At 42.3% G+C, this 21,435-nt stretch overlaps 1 protein-coding gene across 3 annotated transcripts in view; it reads right to left on the bottom strand.

The window, feature by feature from the left end:
- MET (MET proto-oncogene, receptor tyrosine kinase) overlaps window positions 1-21,435 on the bottom strand; it is a 118,843-nt gene that overhangs the window by 5,462 nt on the left and 91,946 nt on the right. For all 3 annotated transcript variants that reach the window (XM_084617760.1, XM_084617759.1, XM_084617758.1), the window contains exons 12-18: window positions 14,336-14,482; window positions 11,083-11,239; window positions 10,414-10,554; window positions 7,819-8,049; window positions 5,214-5,294; window positions 3,888-4,069; window positions 900-1,009 (exon numbers count right to left, since the gene is read on the bottom strand). In XM_084617760.1, coding sequence (XP_084473886.1) covers window positions 900-1,009; window positions 3,888-4,069; window positions 5,214-5,294; window positions 7,819-8,049; window positions 10,414-10,554; window positions 11,083-11,239; window positions 14,336-14,482 — 1,049 coding nt within the window. The remainder of the gene's footprint in view (window positions 1-899; window positions 1,010-3,887; window positions 4,070-5,213; window positions 5,295-7,818; window positions 8,050-10,413; window positions 10,555-11,082; window positions 11,240-14,335; window positions 14,483-21,435) is intronic.

The following is a 21,435-nucleotide window of genomic DNA, read 5'->3' as shown; positions in this document are numbered from 1 at the left end:
TGTCAGTCATTGTGCGAACTAAGTTGTCTGGTCACCCAGACACTAATAAGATTCTTTGCATAATTTTGTTTCATGCCCTTTTGTGCAGAATCAAACCAAAATGATGTCAAGTCCGTGCAATGAAAGACCCACTGTCAAGCAGTCTCATTGTTACTGTTTCTTTGTTTTCCCCATTTTGTGTTCCACAAAGTTTCACCACATTTACCTCCTTACTGCCAGGTGAGGCAGCATAGAAAGGCAGTTTATGAGTAGCCTGGGTGAAAGCACAGCGTTAAAAAAGGCAAGTTGAGACAACGCAGTTTAAATTCCCTCATAGGAGTCCTTTTTAATTCTCTGGCAGCTCAACCTTGAGAGCTGCCATCCTCCCTTTCCTTTTCCTTCTGCCTGCACAAAACATAGAATCATAGAATATCAGGGTTGGAAGGGACCCCAGAAGGTCATCTAGTCCAACCCCCTGCTCGAAGCAGGACCAATTCCCAGTTAAATCATCCCAGCCAGGGCTTTGTCAAGCCTGACCTTAAAAACCTCTAAGGAAGGAGATTCTACCACCTCCCTAGGTAACGCATTCCAGTGTTTCACCACCCTCTTAGTGAAAAAGTTTTTCCTAATATCCAATCTAAACCTCCCCCACTGCAACTTGAGACCATTACTCCTCGTTCTGTCATCTGCTACCATTGAGAACAGTCTAGAGCCAACTGAATTAGGCTCATGCATATGTGTAACCGTAAATCTTTAGCAGGCTAAAGCAGCTCATTTTTATGTGAGCTTAATAGTATCAGTATAACATAAAAATACATTTCTGCTGCAGTATATAGTCCAGGAAGCTTTACATTTACCACAGGGTTACTCTCCCCACAATAATGTGATAATGTGGCATGGAATTAGATTATTGTACTTACATACAATTTCTTGCAGCCAAATCTCTATGGACAAACTTTTTGCTTGCAAGGTATTTCATACCTTTTGCTACTTGAAGGCCAAATCCAATCAAATCTTTAACTGTTGGGTTCTGTAAAACATGGACATTTACAATCGTTAATAGGATATAGTAAATTATGGGGAGTACTGATTGGGAATGCAGTTGGCCATCTTTTGCTATGACCATAATGTTTTGGGGCTTTGTATCCTGCCTTCAATTTGTATTAAAAACTCCCAGTGAGAGGCAGAAGTTGGCAATGAAACCAGGTACAAGCTTAGATCAGGCTCCAGCTAATAGAAGCTAAACATAACTTTTATCTTGATAGGAAGACAACATAAGAAGCAGCAAGTAAAACCAACAAAACTTCCGGTCTGTGGATTCATGGAATATATAATATAATGGACCAGAACCCCTGGCCTAGTCAAGCTCAGTGCAGTACCAAGGGGATGGGTTAGGCAAAGGCTGGCAGGGGGCCAGTTTGACCCCCAGTATAATTTCAAGCAGCCTGTAGGCTGCACAAAATTACACCTGGCTGCCATTGTCCCAAAGGATCATCCCAGCAACTGGAGGTCACCAGAGTGCAGAGGACTCACACTTGGCCTTACCAGCCTCAATGCTGGGGCTGGGGTCACATGTAGTTACTATGCCAACTCTACACCAGGAATCCCCAGGTAGCAGATTAAATTTAAAGTTCACATCAGTAAGAGAACAGCATTTGGCCCATTCTCTTTACATACTCACTTCCAATATCACCCGCACAGTCACTACAATCTTTTGTTCCCTGTCACAGTGACTGTATCAATTTATGAATTCTTTTCTGTTTTCCGAACAACAATTATGATTGCAACCTTCAGTGTGGATTAGAACCTCTGTTTTGGGGGCAGGAACCGACTAAGGCTTGGAGACTGAAACAGGCCCATTGACAACTGAATAGGTCAGCCCTGGCAGAACAATGGGGTTGCTCTGACACAACCACTGACTTGTAATGACTCTGCCTCAGCAATTCCAGTGGGGGTTGGAGCATGGAAAATACCCACTGGAAGGGCAGAAAGAGAAAAGGCTTCACATGCAGCTTTTAAAATGACATGCTCTCCAAGCAAGGAGAGTCATTCCAACCTGAGAAACATGACATAGCTGGAGGAGTGGGGGCAGTAGGATCTGGCATTTCCCCAATGCCAATGCCAACTGACCAAATCCCAACACCACTCAGGAATGACAAGGACTTGGGATGGAGGGGTGTCTTCAAGATGTTGTTTTGCCTACATTTGCCTACAGGAGTATTGCTTCTGTGTTGAGAGTAAAGTGTGTGTGTTAAAGAAGTTCCTGTGCAAAGCCTGTGTTCCCTACTTTACCTGCCATGTGTTCACAAGGAGTTAAACTATGCACCAGCGTGCCCATGGGGGTAGAGCTCTGGGCGGAGTCTGAATAAATGACTGGGAAGGCTTGGGGGTTCAGCACTGGTTTCAGGGCCTAAGGCAGTTGAACTGCAGGGTCCCACATCTCAAGGAGGGTGCCAGATGGGGAGTATGCACTCTGGGAGTGTGCCTTGAAGACCAGGCCTAGCAACAGTGTCTGGACACTGCCCAGACCCTGCAGGCCTCAAAGTATGTGGGATCCAAAGGTTGGGACTGATGCAGCAGACTGGTGACCATCCACTAGGGGGGCTCAGCCAGGACTGTCACAGTTGTTATTTTGAGTCTAGTCTGAACATATTGCCTAGGCAGACCTGATGCCCAAGGCCAGCAATCCAATTTATTCAATCAGAAATTACATAGACTCAGAAGTTTAATACCAATGTGTAAATTCTGTATCTGGTTGCATGACTATTTATTATACAACTATAACACCCTCCAGGTTTCTATGAGGTTAAGCTTGCTCTGGACAGTTCTTTCTGTGAAACAACACTGTTCCACTGGCTTTTGTTTCTTTATTATATTATCATTTGTATCCCCTAAGAGCCCCAAACACGGACCAGGACTGCACTGTGCTAGCTGCTGTATAAACACAGAGCAACCAGACAGTCTCTGCCCCAAAGAGCTTACCATTCTTGCACATCATTTGTTTAACTGAATATTTACTAAGTGAACTGACTATTTACTAACTGTATCTTGCTACATATATACAGCCTCAGTTACCCAAAGGCTCCTTTACACTGCTATAAGTGAGCAAAAATGCACCAGAGCCGTGTAAAGGAGCCTTAACAGAATGGAGAATCAGGTCCATTATCTTATACTTGGTAAAAGCGCTAAAACACATTCTACTAACTTGTACTCTTAGTGCAAATTTGAGAGACTTGAACTAGTACCAACCATTGCTCTGTTTTTTCATTTTTTTTAAAAAAAAATCACAAAGACTTCGTTGTGAGTAAAAAGAAAAGGAGGACTTGTGGCACCTTAGAGACTAACAAATTTATTTGAGCATGAGCTTTTATGAGCTACAGTTCTCCGATGAAGTGAGCTCTAGCTCATGAAAGCTTATGCTCAAATAAATTTGTCAGTCTTTAAGGTGCCACAAGTCCTCCTTTCCTTTTTGCGGATACAGACTAACATGGCTACTACTCTGAAATTTGTTGTGAATATGGCACTGATAATAGCAGCCAGATACGATTGTCCCTTTACATCAAACACACAGGGCCAGATCTGCAGTGGGTGTAAACTGGCACAGCTCCCTTGAAGTTAATGGAACTGTGCCAATTTACACCACCGGATGGTCTCGCACACCAACTTTAATCTCAGAAACCAAATTTGTTTATAACAAGGGGCTTATGGATGGCAATGGTAAATCTTTATTGTCAATGAGTTTTGGGACTATATTCTGAAAAAGAATATAGCACTCTCAGAACAGTGGTTAATATACAAAAATAATGCCATTTTATAAACAGAATGTAGTGGTCAGATCTGGTAACCTATAATACTGTTATAGGGAGTGCTCAAACGTCACCATTTAACAGATCTGATAATGTACTTACATGAGTCTCATTCCTAATGAAGTTTCGAAGATCTCCATGTTTCATATACGGAAGCACCACCAAAGGAGACCCCTCACTGGGCAAGCAAATTCCCAGTAGCGACAGGACATTGGAATGAGTGAAATCTTTCATGATGATCCCTTCTTTGAGAAACTGAGCTACTTCTTCCAGGTCTGTAATTCCTGAGAGATACGGCAGTGGGAGTTGGGGGGAGAGAGATCAATTTGGAATACATCTAAAGTGCAATAAATTCTAACTTACCAGAAACTAGAGGGGATAGATATAATTTTGAAAACGGGCCATTTTCTTCCCCTTCCCAAGCAGGGAGGTATAGTTGAAACTATGATCCAAATCTGGTTGTGGAGTTTGACACATGGTTCACATTGAAGTCAGTGGACCTGATTCCATAAAGCAGGGGTACTCAAACTGGGGGTCGTAACCCCTCCGGGGATCACGAGGTTATTTCGTGGGGGTCATGAGTTGTCAGCCTCCACCCCCAAACTCTGCTTCGCCTCCAGCATTTATAATAGTGTTAAATATTTAAAAACGTGTTTTTAATTAATAAAGTTGGTCAGGTTCAGAGGCTTGCTGTGTGAAAGGAGTCACCAATACAAAAGTTTGAGAACCACTGCCATAAAGCTTGACTTTACTCATGAACATGCTCATGAACTACTCATGTGAATAGCTTCATTGAGGTCAAAGTTACCAGCATGTATGAGTGTTTCAGGCTTGGGCTCAGTTTGAACTGCATACTAATATGTATATTTAGAGTATAGTCCAGTAAGTTTTCAACACTGTCAGGTTCAAAGCAAGCTGTGTTATAGAACATATTCAATAATCCATCATCTGGATATATCGGTCTCTCTCAAATACTTTATTATTTTTTATTCCTCCCTTTTTATAGTCATTTTTTAAAAAAGTAATGCCTGAAGATAAAGCCAGGAATGAATCATTACTATACTATGTACAAACTTCCTTTTGCTGGTTTTCAATTTCATTTATAAAAACCAAACCTAAGCCAAGTTAATGGTGTGCAAAATGCTATTTGCCCTCCCCTAGCTCTTCTCCCTATGCCTGTGTTTGTATTTGGAGAAGATGTGAATGTTCTCCTTGACAAACAAATTTACAGAGCCAAATTTATCCCTTCTGTAGCTGAACTGAAAGCAGTGGAATTACCCCAGGGATGAATTAGGCTCATAGTAGTTGCAGTTGAAGTCAGTCTTTTATAGGTGAAAGTGGAACTCTACAGAGCAATTTGCTATTTTGGGTTACTCTGGCTGCCTTACGAGCTATGATGATATCTCACTATTAAAAAATGTAACTCACTGTTCAAGGACTTCACAGCACAATGAATTTTCCTGCCATCATTATCCAACAATGTCCCATGGTACACACACCCAAAATGCCCTGTGTGAAGAATGAGTACGGTTAACCTCAATCTCAATAAGTAAGATTAGCTTTATATTACATTTTACTTTACTGACTAGCAATTATGCTATAACATAGTCATAATAGACTCTAATTTCAGACTGTTGCAATGTATACTTTATAACACATTAAGCTGCAAGTACATAAAGCTAAAGCTCTATTTCCAGCATAATTGATATTTCTTGATTTAGATGGAAAGAATAAATAAATGACTAAAGGCTAGCTCCACAACTGCCTAATATTCTTGCAATGACTATTTTAAAAAAACAATATTCCTTCTTTCCCCCCATACTCTGCTATTTGATGTATTCTGGAGGAGGGGACTGAATGGCTCAAGGGAATGATAAGGGGGAACAGAGCATTTCACCTGCAGTTCATGAGTTAAAAATCCAGTCAGTAGGGCATGATCAGAGGTCTCTGTGAAATAAGCTGGGCATCTTGCATCGGGTCAGATTCAAAGCTCTCCAAAGTCAATTGGAGTCTTCCCATTGACATCAATGGGCTTTGGAACATGACCCTAGTTTCCACATGGTGTGTCACCGAAAAATGATAATCACAATTTGCCTTCTTGCTGGCAGTCTCAGCAGAGAAATGAATAGGTGTGTAGAGTAGATTGAAATCCTCTCTCATCCCTGGAGAGGGGCTTTTGGGTTAAGGAAGGGGCAGTGTGGAGAAGCACCCCCAGTCACAGCCCATGCTAACCTGCTCTGTGGATCAACAGAGAACTTAGAGCTTCAGGGCTGTGCATTTTCTGAGAACACTTACTTATCACTATTAATATAAAAACAGATATTCTGGAGGATCCCAGTCAATGAGGTTGCATGTTCTTAAACAGATCTAACGATAGGGTTTGCCTGCCAACATCATGAATGCACATTCATTGGGCACAAGAGGTAAAAGATCATTTAAAGTTAATATTAACATTTGTAGTCACAGAGCTGAAGCAGTTTTTCAAGCATTAGCACTGCAGAAAACAAGGCTGAGGAATTCTACTTAGGATCCAGAGTCACAAGTTCTGGGCAAATCCAAAAGCGGCTTTAGTCCTGCAAACTGGAATTGGCCAGGAGTCTGTTTTGCAAAAGCAACCAAAATTTCCCAATCTTGGAAACTGGGCACATTTTATGCAAACCCTCAAGTATGGGTCAGTTAAATTTTTCTGGTTTTGGCCCTTTTCTGGTTTTGGCCCCCTTAAAAAAGGGGATATAGTGAATGAAATGAAGTAGGGACATAGTAAATGAAATCAATGACATTTTCTGGCAGTTTTCCAATATTTAAAAAAATGAAGGGATTTTTTTATGTTTGTTTGGGGAAAAATAATGCCCTGCTCTTGCTATAGGAAACATAATCTATAACTAGGGTTGGCAGAATTCAATTTTTTTAAATAATTTCAACAGATATCAATATTTTATTTTTAAGCTTTTTTATTTTTATCAATTTTAATTTTCAGTTGTGGGAAATTATGGGGGCATCAGACAACAATTATTTAATGACAGACCTGGAGATTCAAAAAGTTAAAGCTATACAACCATTAAAACTCACATTGTCAATAGCCACATGTCAAAATATACAATGTAAACATCCATAAATCAAACTCTGTTAAGTTCTCAAGCAGCATTTTTCTTACTTTGCTCATCTGTAAATGTTGATTATTATCAATAGAAATATTGTGAGGTACGGTGAAATCAACATTTACAAATTCAGAACCCAATCCTTCCCAGTCTAACTATAATGCACTGAGGGGGTACAGTGCCTGTTTATTTGATTTGTGACTATTTTCCTGCACCACAGAAATTGGACAAATGGTTTACAGCCAAGTTTCCATCATTGTTCACTGGTTTTCTACCCCTCAGTTTTTGTGTGTGCAACTGGAGACATTTTATGCCTGATTTTGAGAGGTGCTGAAAACCCCAAACTTTCACTTAAGTCACTCAGGTATATTGAAGTGCACAAAATTAGTGAACACCTCTAAATATATTGACCTTGGCATGGGGGTCAGGAAGAATGGGGGACCCTGGTGTGTGGGGGAAAGGAGGAGATGGGGTGGGTCAGGCACACAAAATCTCGGGCATTAAAGGGAAGAACTGGGGCATTGTTATAGGGGGAAGGGAGAATAAGGGGCACACAGAGCCCCTGGCACGGGGGGAAAGGGAGCAATGACGGGAGAGGGACATGGTAGACACAGAGCCCATGCCATGTGGCAGATGGTGGAATCGGGAGGATGAGACAGAGCCCCTGGCATGGGGGATAATGCAGGGAGTCCATGAAATAGAGGGGGATGGTGGGTAGCACACAGGGAGGTTGGGGTTGGGGTGCATATGGAGGGATGCAAGATGTCCCTGGAACAAGCAATGTGGTCAACCTATAAAAACAACAAAGTGTGCAAGTCTCTAGTTAAATGATTGCAGTATCTTTCAGTGATATGTAAGATGCTACCTTCAGAAAGGAATATGATGAATGGCTGTGCAAAAATGTTATTTAGCAAGATAAGAGTTGAAATACTTACCTCTTCCTATTATCTCACTAAAATGCACAATCAGGCTGTCAGCACCAATGACTACATGCTGAACTTCTTTGACCAGGTCTGGATTTAAGGCACTGATATCAATGTGGACATTAGTTTGCAGCAGTGGACTGGCTAAATCCGAGTCCCCACTAGACAGATTGGATGATAGGTCTGTGTGAGGATACTGTACTGGTCTGCATGAGCCATTCTGAGACAAATTTGGAAACTGATCTGCAAGTAATAACAGAAATTATTTTAATTCTTTTACGCTTCCTGCTGTGCTCAATGAAAGATCAAGAGGTGTATTTAACTGGAACTTGTGCAAAGTCAGTTATATTCAATCAGTCTAGAAGTTAGCCTGCTTTACAACACACTCCGTCACAAAAGGGAAAAGAAAAATATATGTAGCTGCCTTGCCAAGCTCATGTAAACTTCATCACCGAAGACAGAAATTTACTCTGGGCCCAGCCCAGCTTCTTTTGAAGTTAATGGCAAAACTGCCACTCACGTCAGAGGGAACAGTACCAGGCCCTTCCACTTCTAGCCAATGTAAAAAAAAAAGAAGTGTGTAGTATATTTAGACTATATAGCCATAGGAGTACAACTGAAAAAGAACACAGATGCAAGTAGGAAGTAGTAAAGGATGCAAAATACAAAACTTTGGGTTATTGTCAGATTGTAATTTGGTAGGCAACTTTAAATTGCATGACATTTCATTAAATTCCCAAATTGCCAGTGACAAGCTATATTTATCTAATGGTCAATATTCAACCAGGGAAATGCCTAAAGGTGAGTCATATCCTGTAGCTTCCAAAGATAATACAGTTCGTGTAACATGAAAAAAACCAACAATTTGTCAAGGGATTTTAAATTACAACAATTACAATGTTTCAGTTAAGCATAGTAAACGATTTGGGAATAGGTTAAATCAATATAACATTCACTTTTTTGGTATTGTTTCTTAAACATTTGTATAATAGAATCAAAGAGCCAAATTTTACTTTCAGTTACATATGGAATGACTCCAGCAGAGTCAATGAGCAGAATTTAGCCCACGGTCAGAGAAAACCCCTAACAGATGAGGCTATTTTATCAGAGAGAAAAAAGGAATTGGACATAGATATGTTACATGAAATTATAAAATGCAGATAGTGCTAAAATTTTTCATTAGATTCCAGATACTAACTTCATGCTGTTATGTTTAGAAACACAAATCCCTCGCATTTATGCTGCACAAGGAGGGAATATATCCAATTATCACTACGCAACTGAGGCGAGTCTTTCCAGTTTTGTAAAATAATGTTAATTGCTATTACCAATGTACCTCAAAGTTTTCCAGTGTTCTTTTCATTTTATTCCTTACAGTAACTGATATGCATATCAAAGGCATATTCAATATTAATTTAGTTCTTGTGATTTTCTTGGAATAAGCTGTAGCTTTCTTTTATGTCAAGAAGATGAAGAAGCCTTGTAGGAGAGTATGGCAAACACGTCCTGCACAGAGCGGGGTGAATAACTTATTTTTCAGTTTGCTGATAGTTCAAAAAAAAATTGGGGGAGGGGAAAAATCAGTTTGACCCAAACCAAATTAGAAAATTCTGAAAAATTTCGAAGTCAAAAAAGTCCACAAAAAATTATTTTCTAGTTGAACAAAGCATTTACTTTGACCCCTAATGGACTGTTTGGTGCCATTTCTGGACATTTTTTTAACATAAAAGCAAAGGAAATTAAGGGCTAGCTTCACCAAACAGCTGGAGGGGGAGGTGGTGGTACCTTTAGCTCAGTGGTTAAGGCACTCACCAAGGATGTGGGAGACCCACCTTCAGTTCCCCACTCTGCCTGATGTAGACCAGCAATCTGAACTTAGGTCTCCCACATCACAGGAGAGTGCCCTAGTTATTGTGGTCTGGCTTTCTCGATTTCTCCTGTATATCTCGCCTGGTGAATGCCCTAACCATCAGGCTAGTTTCCAGCCCAGTGACTTATTCAAGCATTTTGTACAAAGTGGAACAGCTTTGACAGGAGACACTGAGAAAGACCCACATAAGCAGACTTAATCATACAGCTTGATTTTTGAACCATCAGTTGAGTTGCAGTGTTGGGCAGTCAGAATATATGTAATTTCATTTTTAAGTGAGCATAACTGATGTAGGAGTCATTGAGACATACTTAATGTTACCCTTGCAGGCTCTTTCTGGAGTAGAATTGCACCTTTACCTGCTAGACCTACATAAACATATAAGAGTGAAAAAATCATAAATCCACAGCTCCTCATTAAGGTTTGGAATATGGTACTTTTTTCTTTAATTTTTTTACACTGATTTTACAATGTGTTCACTAATCTCATCTCTTTTTGCCACTCAGACTATTTTATAGTAAAAATTAAAAAAAACCCCTCAGTTTAACATGGTGAAAGACCCCTGAAGTCTACTTTCTATAAAAAACCAGGTGAAGGTCCCTAACAAAAGACAGACAGGTCTGATGAAAAATTGAGCAATAAGATATAGTTCAAAACAGGTGGTCATATGAAGATAGCTGAAAAACAAGAAAGTTAAAATATGGCAATGTCTGCTCAGATTAACAACAGAGACGCACCTTCTAGCAACGTTGATCTGTAGTCTACAGAGTCACTAGAAACCATTTCTGTAGTTGGACTTACGCTCCTTGCGCTCACAAGCCTATCCAAATGAGGAGTGTGCACTCTTCCATCATAACGAACTAAATCACTACCCAGATCTGAAAGGGGGTTTGAAAGAAACAGTGTCAAACATTCATGTTTTTGGCTGTGCTGAGAAGGGGGGCCACCAGGGAAATTCAGGGAAATGTGCTGTCCTGAGCCTCAACAAAAGTTAGGGCCGCTTGGGGGCTGCTTTAATTTATACCAGCTGGTTTTCGTCTCCCACAAGGGGACCCCACAACAGTTAAGTATAGATGAAGTACAGTTCACTCCAGCCATGCCCTCTTCCTGCCCCTTATGCCAAGACTGACGGGGAGAGGAATGGCTAGGGTTCTGCCCCACTTGAGAGCTCCCCGACCTCAGGGAAATTGTCAGCTGGCCAGATCTGCTCTCTGGCCCTTCACACAACCCTGGCACCAAAAAGGCGTTGAAATGCAACTGAAGATTGGGCCTATATTTTGCAATTTCTACTGGCAGGGTATATGAGAAGGATATTACATTACATGTAGGCAGTGCATAAAATAGTTTAAGCTTTAATAGAACCCACATATTTTTTAAATTACTTCATGAAGTTAGCAATGATGCACCTTTAATTTGTTTTTTCTTCTTCATCCATAGAACACCCCCCAACAACAATAAAAATAACACTGAGGTTGAGACAACTCCAGCAATCAGTCCTGTGAAATTCTGATCTTGCAGAATCATCACTTTCCCAATAAGCGTTGAAAAAACTTCTTGCTTCCACTAACAGAAATAAAGAAAAAGATATTGTAATACTGTGAAGATTTAAAATAAAAAATCCACCAAAAATATAGAATACATATTAGTGCTGAAATAGTGAGTCTGAAATACCCTTTATGGGCTAAATCCTGGCCTGAAAGGCTCCACCATGGAGAGAAGTTTGGAGTAATAAATTTACACTGGTGGAAATGAAATTGGAATCTGGTCCTCTGTGGTTCATCACATCCTTTCAAGAAGCCAAGTAGCCATCACACCCACAAAATGATATTATACACATGAAACTCAGCATTTGCACACACAGACAATTACTTTGTTCTTTGCATTATGTAGCACATAGGAGCTGCATGCCTGGACCAGAACCCCTTTGTGATAGGTATAGGCAGCAGGTGAATGTCCCCTTTGGGGAGGCTAGCCCCCAGCCCCGCCCCTTCTGCCCGAGACCCTGCCCTTGCCTGCTAGAGCCCCGAGCCACCCCCCTGCAGCTGGAGGAGCCCCGACCCCGCCCTGTGGCTGGAGGAGCCCCAGCCCATCTGTCTCAGCCATGCCAGTGGGCCCAAGCACTGGGCCACCAGTGGGCCTGAGCACGAGGCTGCTGGCTTGTCCGAGAACTGGGCCACTGGCCGGACAGAGCTGCCCTGGGCCACTGGCCACAGCAGAGCCAGCAGTGGCTTCAGGGGAGAGGGGGAGTGAGGGCAGGGCCTTGGGGCAGAGCATAGGTGGAGCCAGAGGCCTGGGTTAGGGGAGACTTAGCCTTCGCTGGCCTATGATACCTGCCGCCCATGGTGATAGGCGCTGCACAAACACAGAACAAAGACGACAGTCATAGAATCATAGAATATCAGGGTTGGAAGGGACCTCAGGAGGTCATCTAGTCCAACCCCCTGCTCAAAGCAGGACCAATCCCCAATTTTTGCCCCAGATCCTTAAATGGCCCCCTCAAGGATTGAACTCACAACCCTGGGTTTAGCAGGCCAACGCTCAAACCACTGAGCTATCCCTCCCAGCTCTGAAGTGCTTACAGTCTAAATGGCCATTTTGTGTTAATCACCTTTTACTCAAATTGCACTGGCAAAAGTGGGGGTTTATAGGAAAAAACCTGTAATTGATTTTAAAACAGCCCTAGTACATGTCCTTCTGGCTGAAATATGCTGCAGTTCCTGTAGCACAGTTCCCAACGTCATGTGATTCTATCCTTGACAATTTTTAGCTAGTCAACAAGTTTTAAAAAAACAAGCAAACAAACACTGACCAGCTACCAGGGCAAAATTATTTTAGGACACATGGCACTATCTCAGTCAACTGGAATGCATTTGGCAATCCTTCGTCTTTCTTGTGTGGAAGTCAGTCCTTTGGGTACTGTAATGAAGGATTAGTCCATCAAAAGTGCAAAATGTCTTCTTTGCTGGGCAGACAGCAATTTCCAAGACTTTTTGCCAGTAAACAAGTACACAACATGATTAACCCCTTCACTACTGACCTCTTTGCTTCCACATGTAGAATGTGCCACACCTGTGGTTGTTAGGAGTCAAAGGGTTACGGAAATAGGACATAATAGAACTGATTAAATAAGTTACATAACCAACGACATAAATGTAAAAGTGTGTGTGTATTTAATATCATATATACATAGATAAAATATGAGAGACATGGCATTTTCAATCTTCTATGAAAATGTATTTGCCAAAGGGAAAGCATAAGGAGAACATCTGATGTCATAGTTTGCCAGCTCTATATCCAAGAATTAGTGCCTGTGCTTTTAACAAAAATTGTCTAATATAATTATTTTATTTGTACTGAGGTAGAGCTTAAGAGGCAAGTCATGGACCAGGACCACATTGTGAAAGGTGCTGTACGAACAAACGACAAGCAAACAATCCTTACCCCAAAGAGCTTACCATCTAAATCAGTGGTCCCCAAACTGCAGGGCGCACCAAGGAACATTAAGAGGGGTGTGACAGGGCTTGGGCCAGCCCCCACAGAAAGTGTGGAGGGAGCCTCCCAGCTTCAGTCCGGCTCCAGCCCCAGCCTCGCCCCCAGCAGAGGCCCTGGTTTGGCTCCTGGCATTGACCGAAGCTTGGTTCTGGCCTTGACCCCTGACTGTGGCCCCCAGCCCTGGCCCCACTCCCGCCTGTGGCTCTCGCTCCCAGCTGTGGCTCTGGGTGTGGTCTCAGACCTGCTCCTGGCAGGGCACAGACAAATTACATTATGGGTAAGTGGGGACCATGACATAAAAAGTTTGGGGACCACCAAACTAAATGAAAGTCATACTGTAGGTTTCGATCCTATTCACTCTAAAGTCATTGTTGATTTCAGTGGAGCAGGACAAGGCCCATAATGTATAAGCTGCATAGTTTAAAGGAACATCATTTGTGATTTTTGTCTTTTCTCAACAATTTTCTCAACAATTTTGAAAGATACTTGTAATGCCATATGAATCAACACAGGGTCAAATCCTGGCCTTATTTTAATCAATGGCAACACTATCAGTAACTCAGTAGGACCAGGTTTTGGTTCATAGAGGGTGAAGGACCTGGGTTCAAGTACTTGTCCTAAATATCTGGATTTTATCAAACTAATAAAACTGAATTGTTGTAGGTGGAGAACAGGTTATTTCATGCTTTTTCTACACAAAGTGCCTGATCCCATTGACTCCAAGGAAGGCCTGCAGGATCAGGACCAAAACTGTTGCCTCATGGTTTCCACCTGCTTCCCTGTCTATCTGTCCACATCCACCTGTTGTCTCTTGTCTTACAATTTGATTGTAATCTCTTTGGCGGCAAGGACCATTTTTTGTTGTTTGTCTGTACAGCACCTAATACAATGGAGTCCTGGTCCATGACTGGGGCTCCTAAGTGCTACCACAATACAGATAATAATCACGTTTCTCATAAAAGAATTCACATTTTTCTGAAGAAAGCTGGAACTTAGAAATAATAAGACCTACACACACACACACACACACACACACACAAAAGGGAAAGTTCATGAACTGAAACCACTACCAACATGAGGATTAGATTTGCATTTTAAGTTTGCAGGCACCATAATTCCAGTGGGATCGTTATTAGCTACATCATATATGGAGCGAGGGTATCCCACCTCTATATTTAGCTCACTGTGCAATTTCAGCAGATCTCTGGGAATCATACAGAAAACTGATTCAGACTGTAAGTAGATGTTCTCACAACTTCTATTTCCAACTTTTAGCACTTCGCCTTTAATAGCTTCTGAATCAATGTAATTTCCCTACAAAAAATTTAAAAAATATTACATTAACAATCATTTAATATAATTCTTAAGGAGATGCTCTACTATTGACTCAGAAAATGTTATTTTATGGTGGCAAAAGCAACAATTATGAAATCAAACAAAATACTACACAATTGGTCTTCTATGGCCCAGCCAATGTACATGTTTAATTTCTGTTAATGTAAATGGCAATTTGGCAGAAAAACAAAAAGGGAAGTAAAATGTTTAAGGCCAAACTCTGTTCTCAGTTACACTCATGCAACCCACATGATTTCTAAAAATGTAAACATCCAAGGAACATATTCTGCTGGGTTTTTTTAACTGTCTCACATTTTTGCATAATTCACATGAGAAAGGAAGCATTATATAGCCATGTTTACACAAAACTGGCATTCTGTTATCCACTACATTGTAGGCATCTCAAACATTTTGTTTTGCAAATGGCGAGGGGAGATACATTATATTTACAAAGGGAGTGAAACTTGAGAGCGAATTGCTCTCATAGAATTGGGCAAATAGTAGGACCATCCTATTTTGGCTGGGACAGACCCCTTTTTAAGTCCTATCCCGGATGTCCCGACTTTTGTTGGCAAAACTAGGCATTTGCTGATGATCAGTTGGCAAGAGCAAATGGGACAAATGCCTGGTTTTGCCAAAAAAGTAGGGTGCACCTCCCTAGGGAGAGTGCAGAGGAACAGTCGGGGGGCATGTGGTGACACCAGGGGGCAAGGCTCAAGCTATCAGCCCCAGCCCCAGGTGGCAGGGCTTGGGCGAGCAGTGACGTTCTGGCAGTTCAGGCCAGCGCCATGCAGCGGGAGAGGGCTTGGGCCAGCTCCATGCAGGATGGGTGAGGTCTCGGGCCAGCCTCTTGTGGTATCCTGTTTTCACTTTCGGAAATATGGTCACCCCAGTAAATTGGATAAAAAGAAACATGTTCTACAAGCCAAAGATGAGCATTTACCAGTAAAAATGACAGCATTAAAAGGACCCCATTCTGCACTCCTTACCCAGGAAAACTGCCCTTGACTATATCCAGAGTAAGATGAATAATCATTATTATTGCTACTTGTATCATGTTAGTGCCCAAAGGCCCTGCTCAGGATTAAGGAGGGTGGCCACTCATGCATCCCCAGAATACTGAACATTCGGGTACTTCCGGGAATAGCATGGACCTGCCCCCGGCTGTGAGACTCCACCCCGCCAGTGTGACCTTGCACGCACAGTGCGTACAAGGTCACAATGGTGGGGGAAGAGCAGTGCATTCTTCAAAATGGTGTCCCTGTGATAGTGTGCTGGGCAACAGCAGCTGTACTGCTGTATCAACAATTAAATTGCCCTGGAGTGAACCTATGGGGCAAAGCTGTGCCCAGTTGATAGATTGGGGATGGGCAGGAGAGTGCTGCAAGGCTAATTAGCCCAGAAGGTAGAAGGGCACAGGAAGGAAGTGCCCATGGGGGAAGAAAGACTGGTAGCATTTTCAGGATCAGAGCCAAGAGAGATCTCTCAGGTGGAAGATACCTTGTAAGGAGCTAAGGAGAGTAAGCTATTGTAAATACAGAGCTGTGCAAATTTGTAAGGGTGGTGGGGAGAACACTAAATAAATTGCAAAGGTGTTTGACCAGAAGAAAGCCTCTGAGTGGTTTGTGGCTAGAAAAGAGACAGGATCAGGACTCCGTCCTGTCATAGTCCCCCAGCCATGATAGCAAACATAACCACTGCCGTTTTTGTCTCTGTACCGACAGGGAAAAAACATTTAAAACAGGGCTGTCCAACTTAAATCCTGTCTAGGATTAGTGCCCCCTTGGTGGTGGGCAGCATACAATATTTAAGAAGATACAACTCCTGCCATGAAGACCTTTCAATCTAATTTGAGACAAAACACAAAGAGTAATTTTAACAAACAATCAGAGGGAAGTGGGGCAGGCAGGCTGAGGGTAACAGTAATAAGAACACACTTTACATTGGCTAGCTATGGATTTATTATTAATTATTATTATTTTCCCTAAGAAAGGAGCGCTGAAGAACACTGCAATGAATTCCATGGGAGCAGATCCCTGTACCCATGCATAGCAGATCATAATAAATATACGATACATTTGTAGGATTAAATTCTAAGATCCTTAATCAAGCCTCTTATTCAATGGCAATTCTGCTCAGTTAAGGACCACAGAATGTGTCACATATTTAAGGATAGATGGGAGTGCCTATTGATTACTACCGGCGTAGGAGAATAAGATTCCCTTTCATATTAGTTCTTTTGTTTTTTTTAAAAAATCTGTTACCCATCCCCACCCTGTTTTTAATAGTTGATGCCTCTTCAAGCCAGACGGGGCAGTTAGTTACTACTTGGAATAGCCATCACAGACCAACTACATATACCATTTGCTCCCACATCTATGAGTATCTGAAGCATGTTGAACAGTACTGAAGGATTAGAATGGTCCTACAGATCATAAGTAGGAATAATGGAATGCAATTTAAGAATGGAAGATGCAGGCTTAATGTCAGAATAATTCCGAATGGGAAGATTCTAGACTGTAACAATCTGCTAAAGGACATAGAAGGAGATAGATCAATAGAGTCATTTAAAAATGGACTGGACAAGCTTCTTAATGTAATGGGGACTACAAACTCCATACTACGCATAGACAGAGGCGGGAGGAGAGTCTCTCTGGTTTACAAACAAGCGGCTTGATCACACCCTGACATAGCTGCCAGAACTACCAATCCTGGAGGCAGGCACCCACAACTACAACCAATAGAGAAAACAAGATCTGCTATGAAGGGGAGAGCACAGAGAAGGAAAGGGGAGGCAGAAAGGCCTGAGCTAGCAAAGGGGTGACAGCTCTACACCAGGCTGCCTCCAAGAAAACAGCCAGGAGACTGAAGGAGACTGCAAGCCCTAAAATTGAAGGGCTGATGGACTTAATTGGATGTGAAGATCCAGGAACTGACCTGATTGAGACCAAGCTCAGAAGAGTCAGTCAGAAGAAGCTGAGACCCCGAAAAAGACCACACCAAGAGGCAGTGACACTTAAGATTACCCCACAGGGAACATCCTACACTGGACTGGGAATGGACAAAGAGGCTTAATAGATCACTTCTATCTTTGATTTCCAGGGCAGACGTGTCAAGTTTGATTGTTTGACATAAAATTGTGATGGTCCCAATATTTTCCATGGCCAGAATGAGTTCTGTTTAGAAATCAAGTCCTGCTATATATAAGTAATACTTGTAGTCTGTCTCTGGTTTGGTATGTGTGTATGAGCTCTGATCAGGCAAAGCCTTGGGCCTGTTGCTCAGTCTCTGCTTAGAAATTGAATGGAAATGGGGATTGAAGCTGATATAAAACTGCAGTAAGAGCATGAGAGGAATCCGTGTTGGTGGTGAGGACAGTGGACTCAGACAATACTCTGGAATCTGGGGGACTGGCCCTACAGAGATACAACTGGAGTCAATTGAAACTACCTTTGGCCCAGTTCTCTGTCCCATTTACACTGTTAATTGAATTGTCTAGTTCTTTAAGCTGATGAACTCCTGTAGAACAGCTGCTCCAGAGAGTGTAGTGCACTTGTGCACAATCTTGTAGGGGCTCAGATGTAGCAGCACTTAATTAAATAGCCTGCCTCTGACTCAGGACAGCACTGATGGGCATTTTCAAGAGAATCTTAAGTAATGATCACATGCAGAGCTAAGGCAAGTTAAAGTGTCTCACTGATAATTCTGACCTAGAACTGCTATGGAGTCGGTTGCAGCTGTTTCTTCTACTTCTGTGTATTTGCCTGTCACTTCCTACATGCTGGGACAAGCTGCTGACCTGATCTGATAGGCTGTTAAAATTCCTTGTTGCCCTGCTTGCCCGGCATGTCCAACCGAGGCTTAAAACAAACATTGGTCTGTACCTGTGGCTTCCTTGTGAATGCCACTGGACTGCAGTTATGTACTATGATAATGGATGACAGAAATACCCAAGAATAGACAGATATTGCATTTGGGAGGCTGGAAGATGAAAACATGTATAATTAGCCTATACATATGATACGGAGCAATTTGTTGAGTAGTGCCAGAGAAGGAATTCAACAAAAGGAGCCGGCCATGTGGACAAATCATCCATTCCTTCTGCAGTCTGGTGATGTTCACAAGCAAACTTGGACAGGAGGTCATTTTTCATTTACAGCTAGGATGCACTGGGCAGTCAGCAGGCCCAAAGTTCATAAGAACGGGTCACTGACTTCTTTTGGCTGGCAATAAGTAATTACATTTTCTTATCCAGACTGAGTTTTTGGTTGTCCTAGATTGACAGACAATAAGATTTATCCTAACTTGTGTGCTTTGCAAGTTGACAGGAGATGGGAGCGTTTCAGAAGCAGTGTGCTCAGCTCATTGGGTGGGAACTGACCAAGAGAGTGCCTCATGTCACTCTACCATGACCCTTCTGACCAGCCTATGAGTAGCACTGATAGACTTCAAAGAGAGTCATATACCTGGCAAAGGAAGATGGCTGTGATGAGGGACCTAGACACAGAGTGTAATATGGAGTTTTGGAAGCCCTCCACTGAAGACAAAAAACATCTGGCACTCCAGGAATACAATGCCCAGATGGACAAAGTCCTAGATAAAGCAATTGAATAAGTATAGTTTTTCTGAGCAATATGTTCTTATAAAACATCTTGTGTTCATCAAGGGAAACCAGAGAGAACCTTTCAGTCAGTATCCAGTCATTTGTTGGAAGCTAAATGTGTCACACTAGATTAATCCGACTGAAAAACTCGTGATAAAAGCTCTCCCCACTTCTAAAACTAATTAAGAAAAAGATAAAAGAACTTTGGTTTGGTAGAACAGTTTGCTCACTGAAGCAAGCTGCCATTTAATTTCATGCTGTGGTTGCTTAATTATTGCTCAAAATAAGACCATGAGGCATGTAAACTTACGTGTGTGTGATTTTATCTGTGTGTCAGGGGCGAGGGGAAAGTGTTGCCAGTACGGCTTATAATGATCTTTTGGCTCCTGAACATAAATTCTAAAGTCGCCTCAGTGTTTAGATGGAAGCATCCCACTATAACTAATTTTATTTGGAGGAAGATGTTAAATTGCCTCCTGCTCATGCTTTATTCTAGGAGACCAGCTTCAACTAACATCATTCTTTAGTTGGTTGCCAGGAAATCATCCGGGCATTGGGCTTCAGAAGGCAGCTGCTTACGGCACCATGACAAGGTAAACCAACAGAGCTGAAGTGTCATTGCGGTCACCCTCCAATAAGCCAGTCCTAAACCAAACTCCTCAACCTCATGACTGCTTCCAACGAAGCATAAACAGGACACCCTCTTGGAGGAGGAAATGGTAAATATAGTTGTTGGGACTAAGCTAGGTGGGCAAAAGAAAGCATGGAGTGAATGGGGAAGCACCAAATCCCACATCTTCACCTATGGGAGCAGCCTGTCCCCCACGCAGTGAGTGTGCAAGACCAGGAGTGCAATGGCAATGCTATGTTGCCACTGCATGAAGAAGCTGGGTAGAGAGAGAGATTCCATGCTCTCTCTGTACGCTGCATAGCTGAATGCTGTAGAGGGTCTCTCCAGCTGAAGGAGAGAGGATTGTGTGGGCAGGGGTTCCAGGTGAGGCTGGTTGGGAAAATGGCAATGAAAAGCTCTTTTGTCAGAATTTGCTGATTAGTCAAAATCGAAATGTTTTGTGGACATGGTTGAATTTTGTTGAAGATCCAATGGAACCCAGGCATGGGTCTGACAGAATCCTGCCTGATTTCCTGGCAGCTTGCTCACCTGATTCCTTGGCAGCCTACTTGCTGGACTGTCGCGGAGTCAGGGACCCCAGGTCTTCCAGGATTCATGGCTCCAGGACAGTCTGGCAGGTGGGCTGCCTCACAGCTCAGCCCAACCTCCGTTTTGTGGAGAATTTTGAAATTTTTGGTTTTCATTCTGAATCACAATGAAATCAGATTTTGCTCTATCGAAATCCTCTGCACAGTGGAATTTCCTTTCTTTGCCCAGCTCTAGTTCCAAGCACGCAGCCTGGGCTGTGTCTGCTAGTACACCCACACCCTGCATTAACCCTATATGCTGGGTTGGGACTAAGAATGCCATGCCTCAGTGCACACAGCCTGATTACTCAGAACATGCACTCAGTATTGAGTTTGCACCCTTCATAAATTCATAAATTTTAAGGCCATAAGGGACCATTAAGATCATCTTGTTAGACCTCCTGCATCACATAGGCCATAGAATTTCACCCAGTAATTCCTGCATCCAAGATCTAGAATGCCAGTGCTGCTAAGGCAGTTCCATTTTCCTCCAGAGGAAAGGTCACAAAACCATAGAGGAGAAATAGATGAGTCTACAGACCAACCATTTCAAATTCTGAGCTAGATCTTTACTCCTGCTAATTCTTAATTGTGCAGCTGAAGATTCCCCAAGTGTTCCTGAGCTCACGGTGGGAAGGAGATATTGCTGGAGTATGCTGTGCTCTGGATTATCCATTCTGTTATAACAGCTTGTAATAGGCTGTTAAAAGCTGGTGAAATTTAGAACAGTCCCGAGGCTGCTCTTACTTGAACTGGGGCTGAATTAGCCCCTGGGTCCCTGGAGGACCAGGAAAGTCACCTTTGCATTCCCACCCGGTGTGCCAAGTGTACCCCTGGCATATTTGTGAAATCAGCTCTTTATAGTTCATGACAACTGGGACTTCAGAAGAATGTGGTACAAGGAGAAAACAATGCTCTCAAGATATTCCCTGCTGAAAAATTCCCTACATTTTTCTGCAGAGATCCTTTAGATCTTTTCTCCAAACAGTCATTACACATCAGCCCCCTACTACACATAAGTATTATGACAAATAGTTTGTGTTTTAGTACCTATTTGCTGGTGTAAGCTGCAATATTATTACAGAATATTGTTTACTGAATAGTGTTTCAGTTTATCTGCATAGAGTCTAGT

The sequence above is a fragment of the Lepidochelys olivacea genome, assembly GCF_965140295.1.
Source record: "Lepidochelys olivacea isolate rLepOli2 genome assembly, chromosome: 1".
NCBI lineage: Eukaryota > Metazoa > Chordata > Testudines > Cheloniidae > Lepidochelys > Lepidochelys olivacea.
The sequence above is the reverse complement of the archived record's forward strand: the minus strand, read 5'-3'. Positions and strand labels throughout refer to the sequence as shown.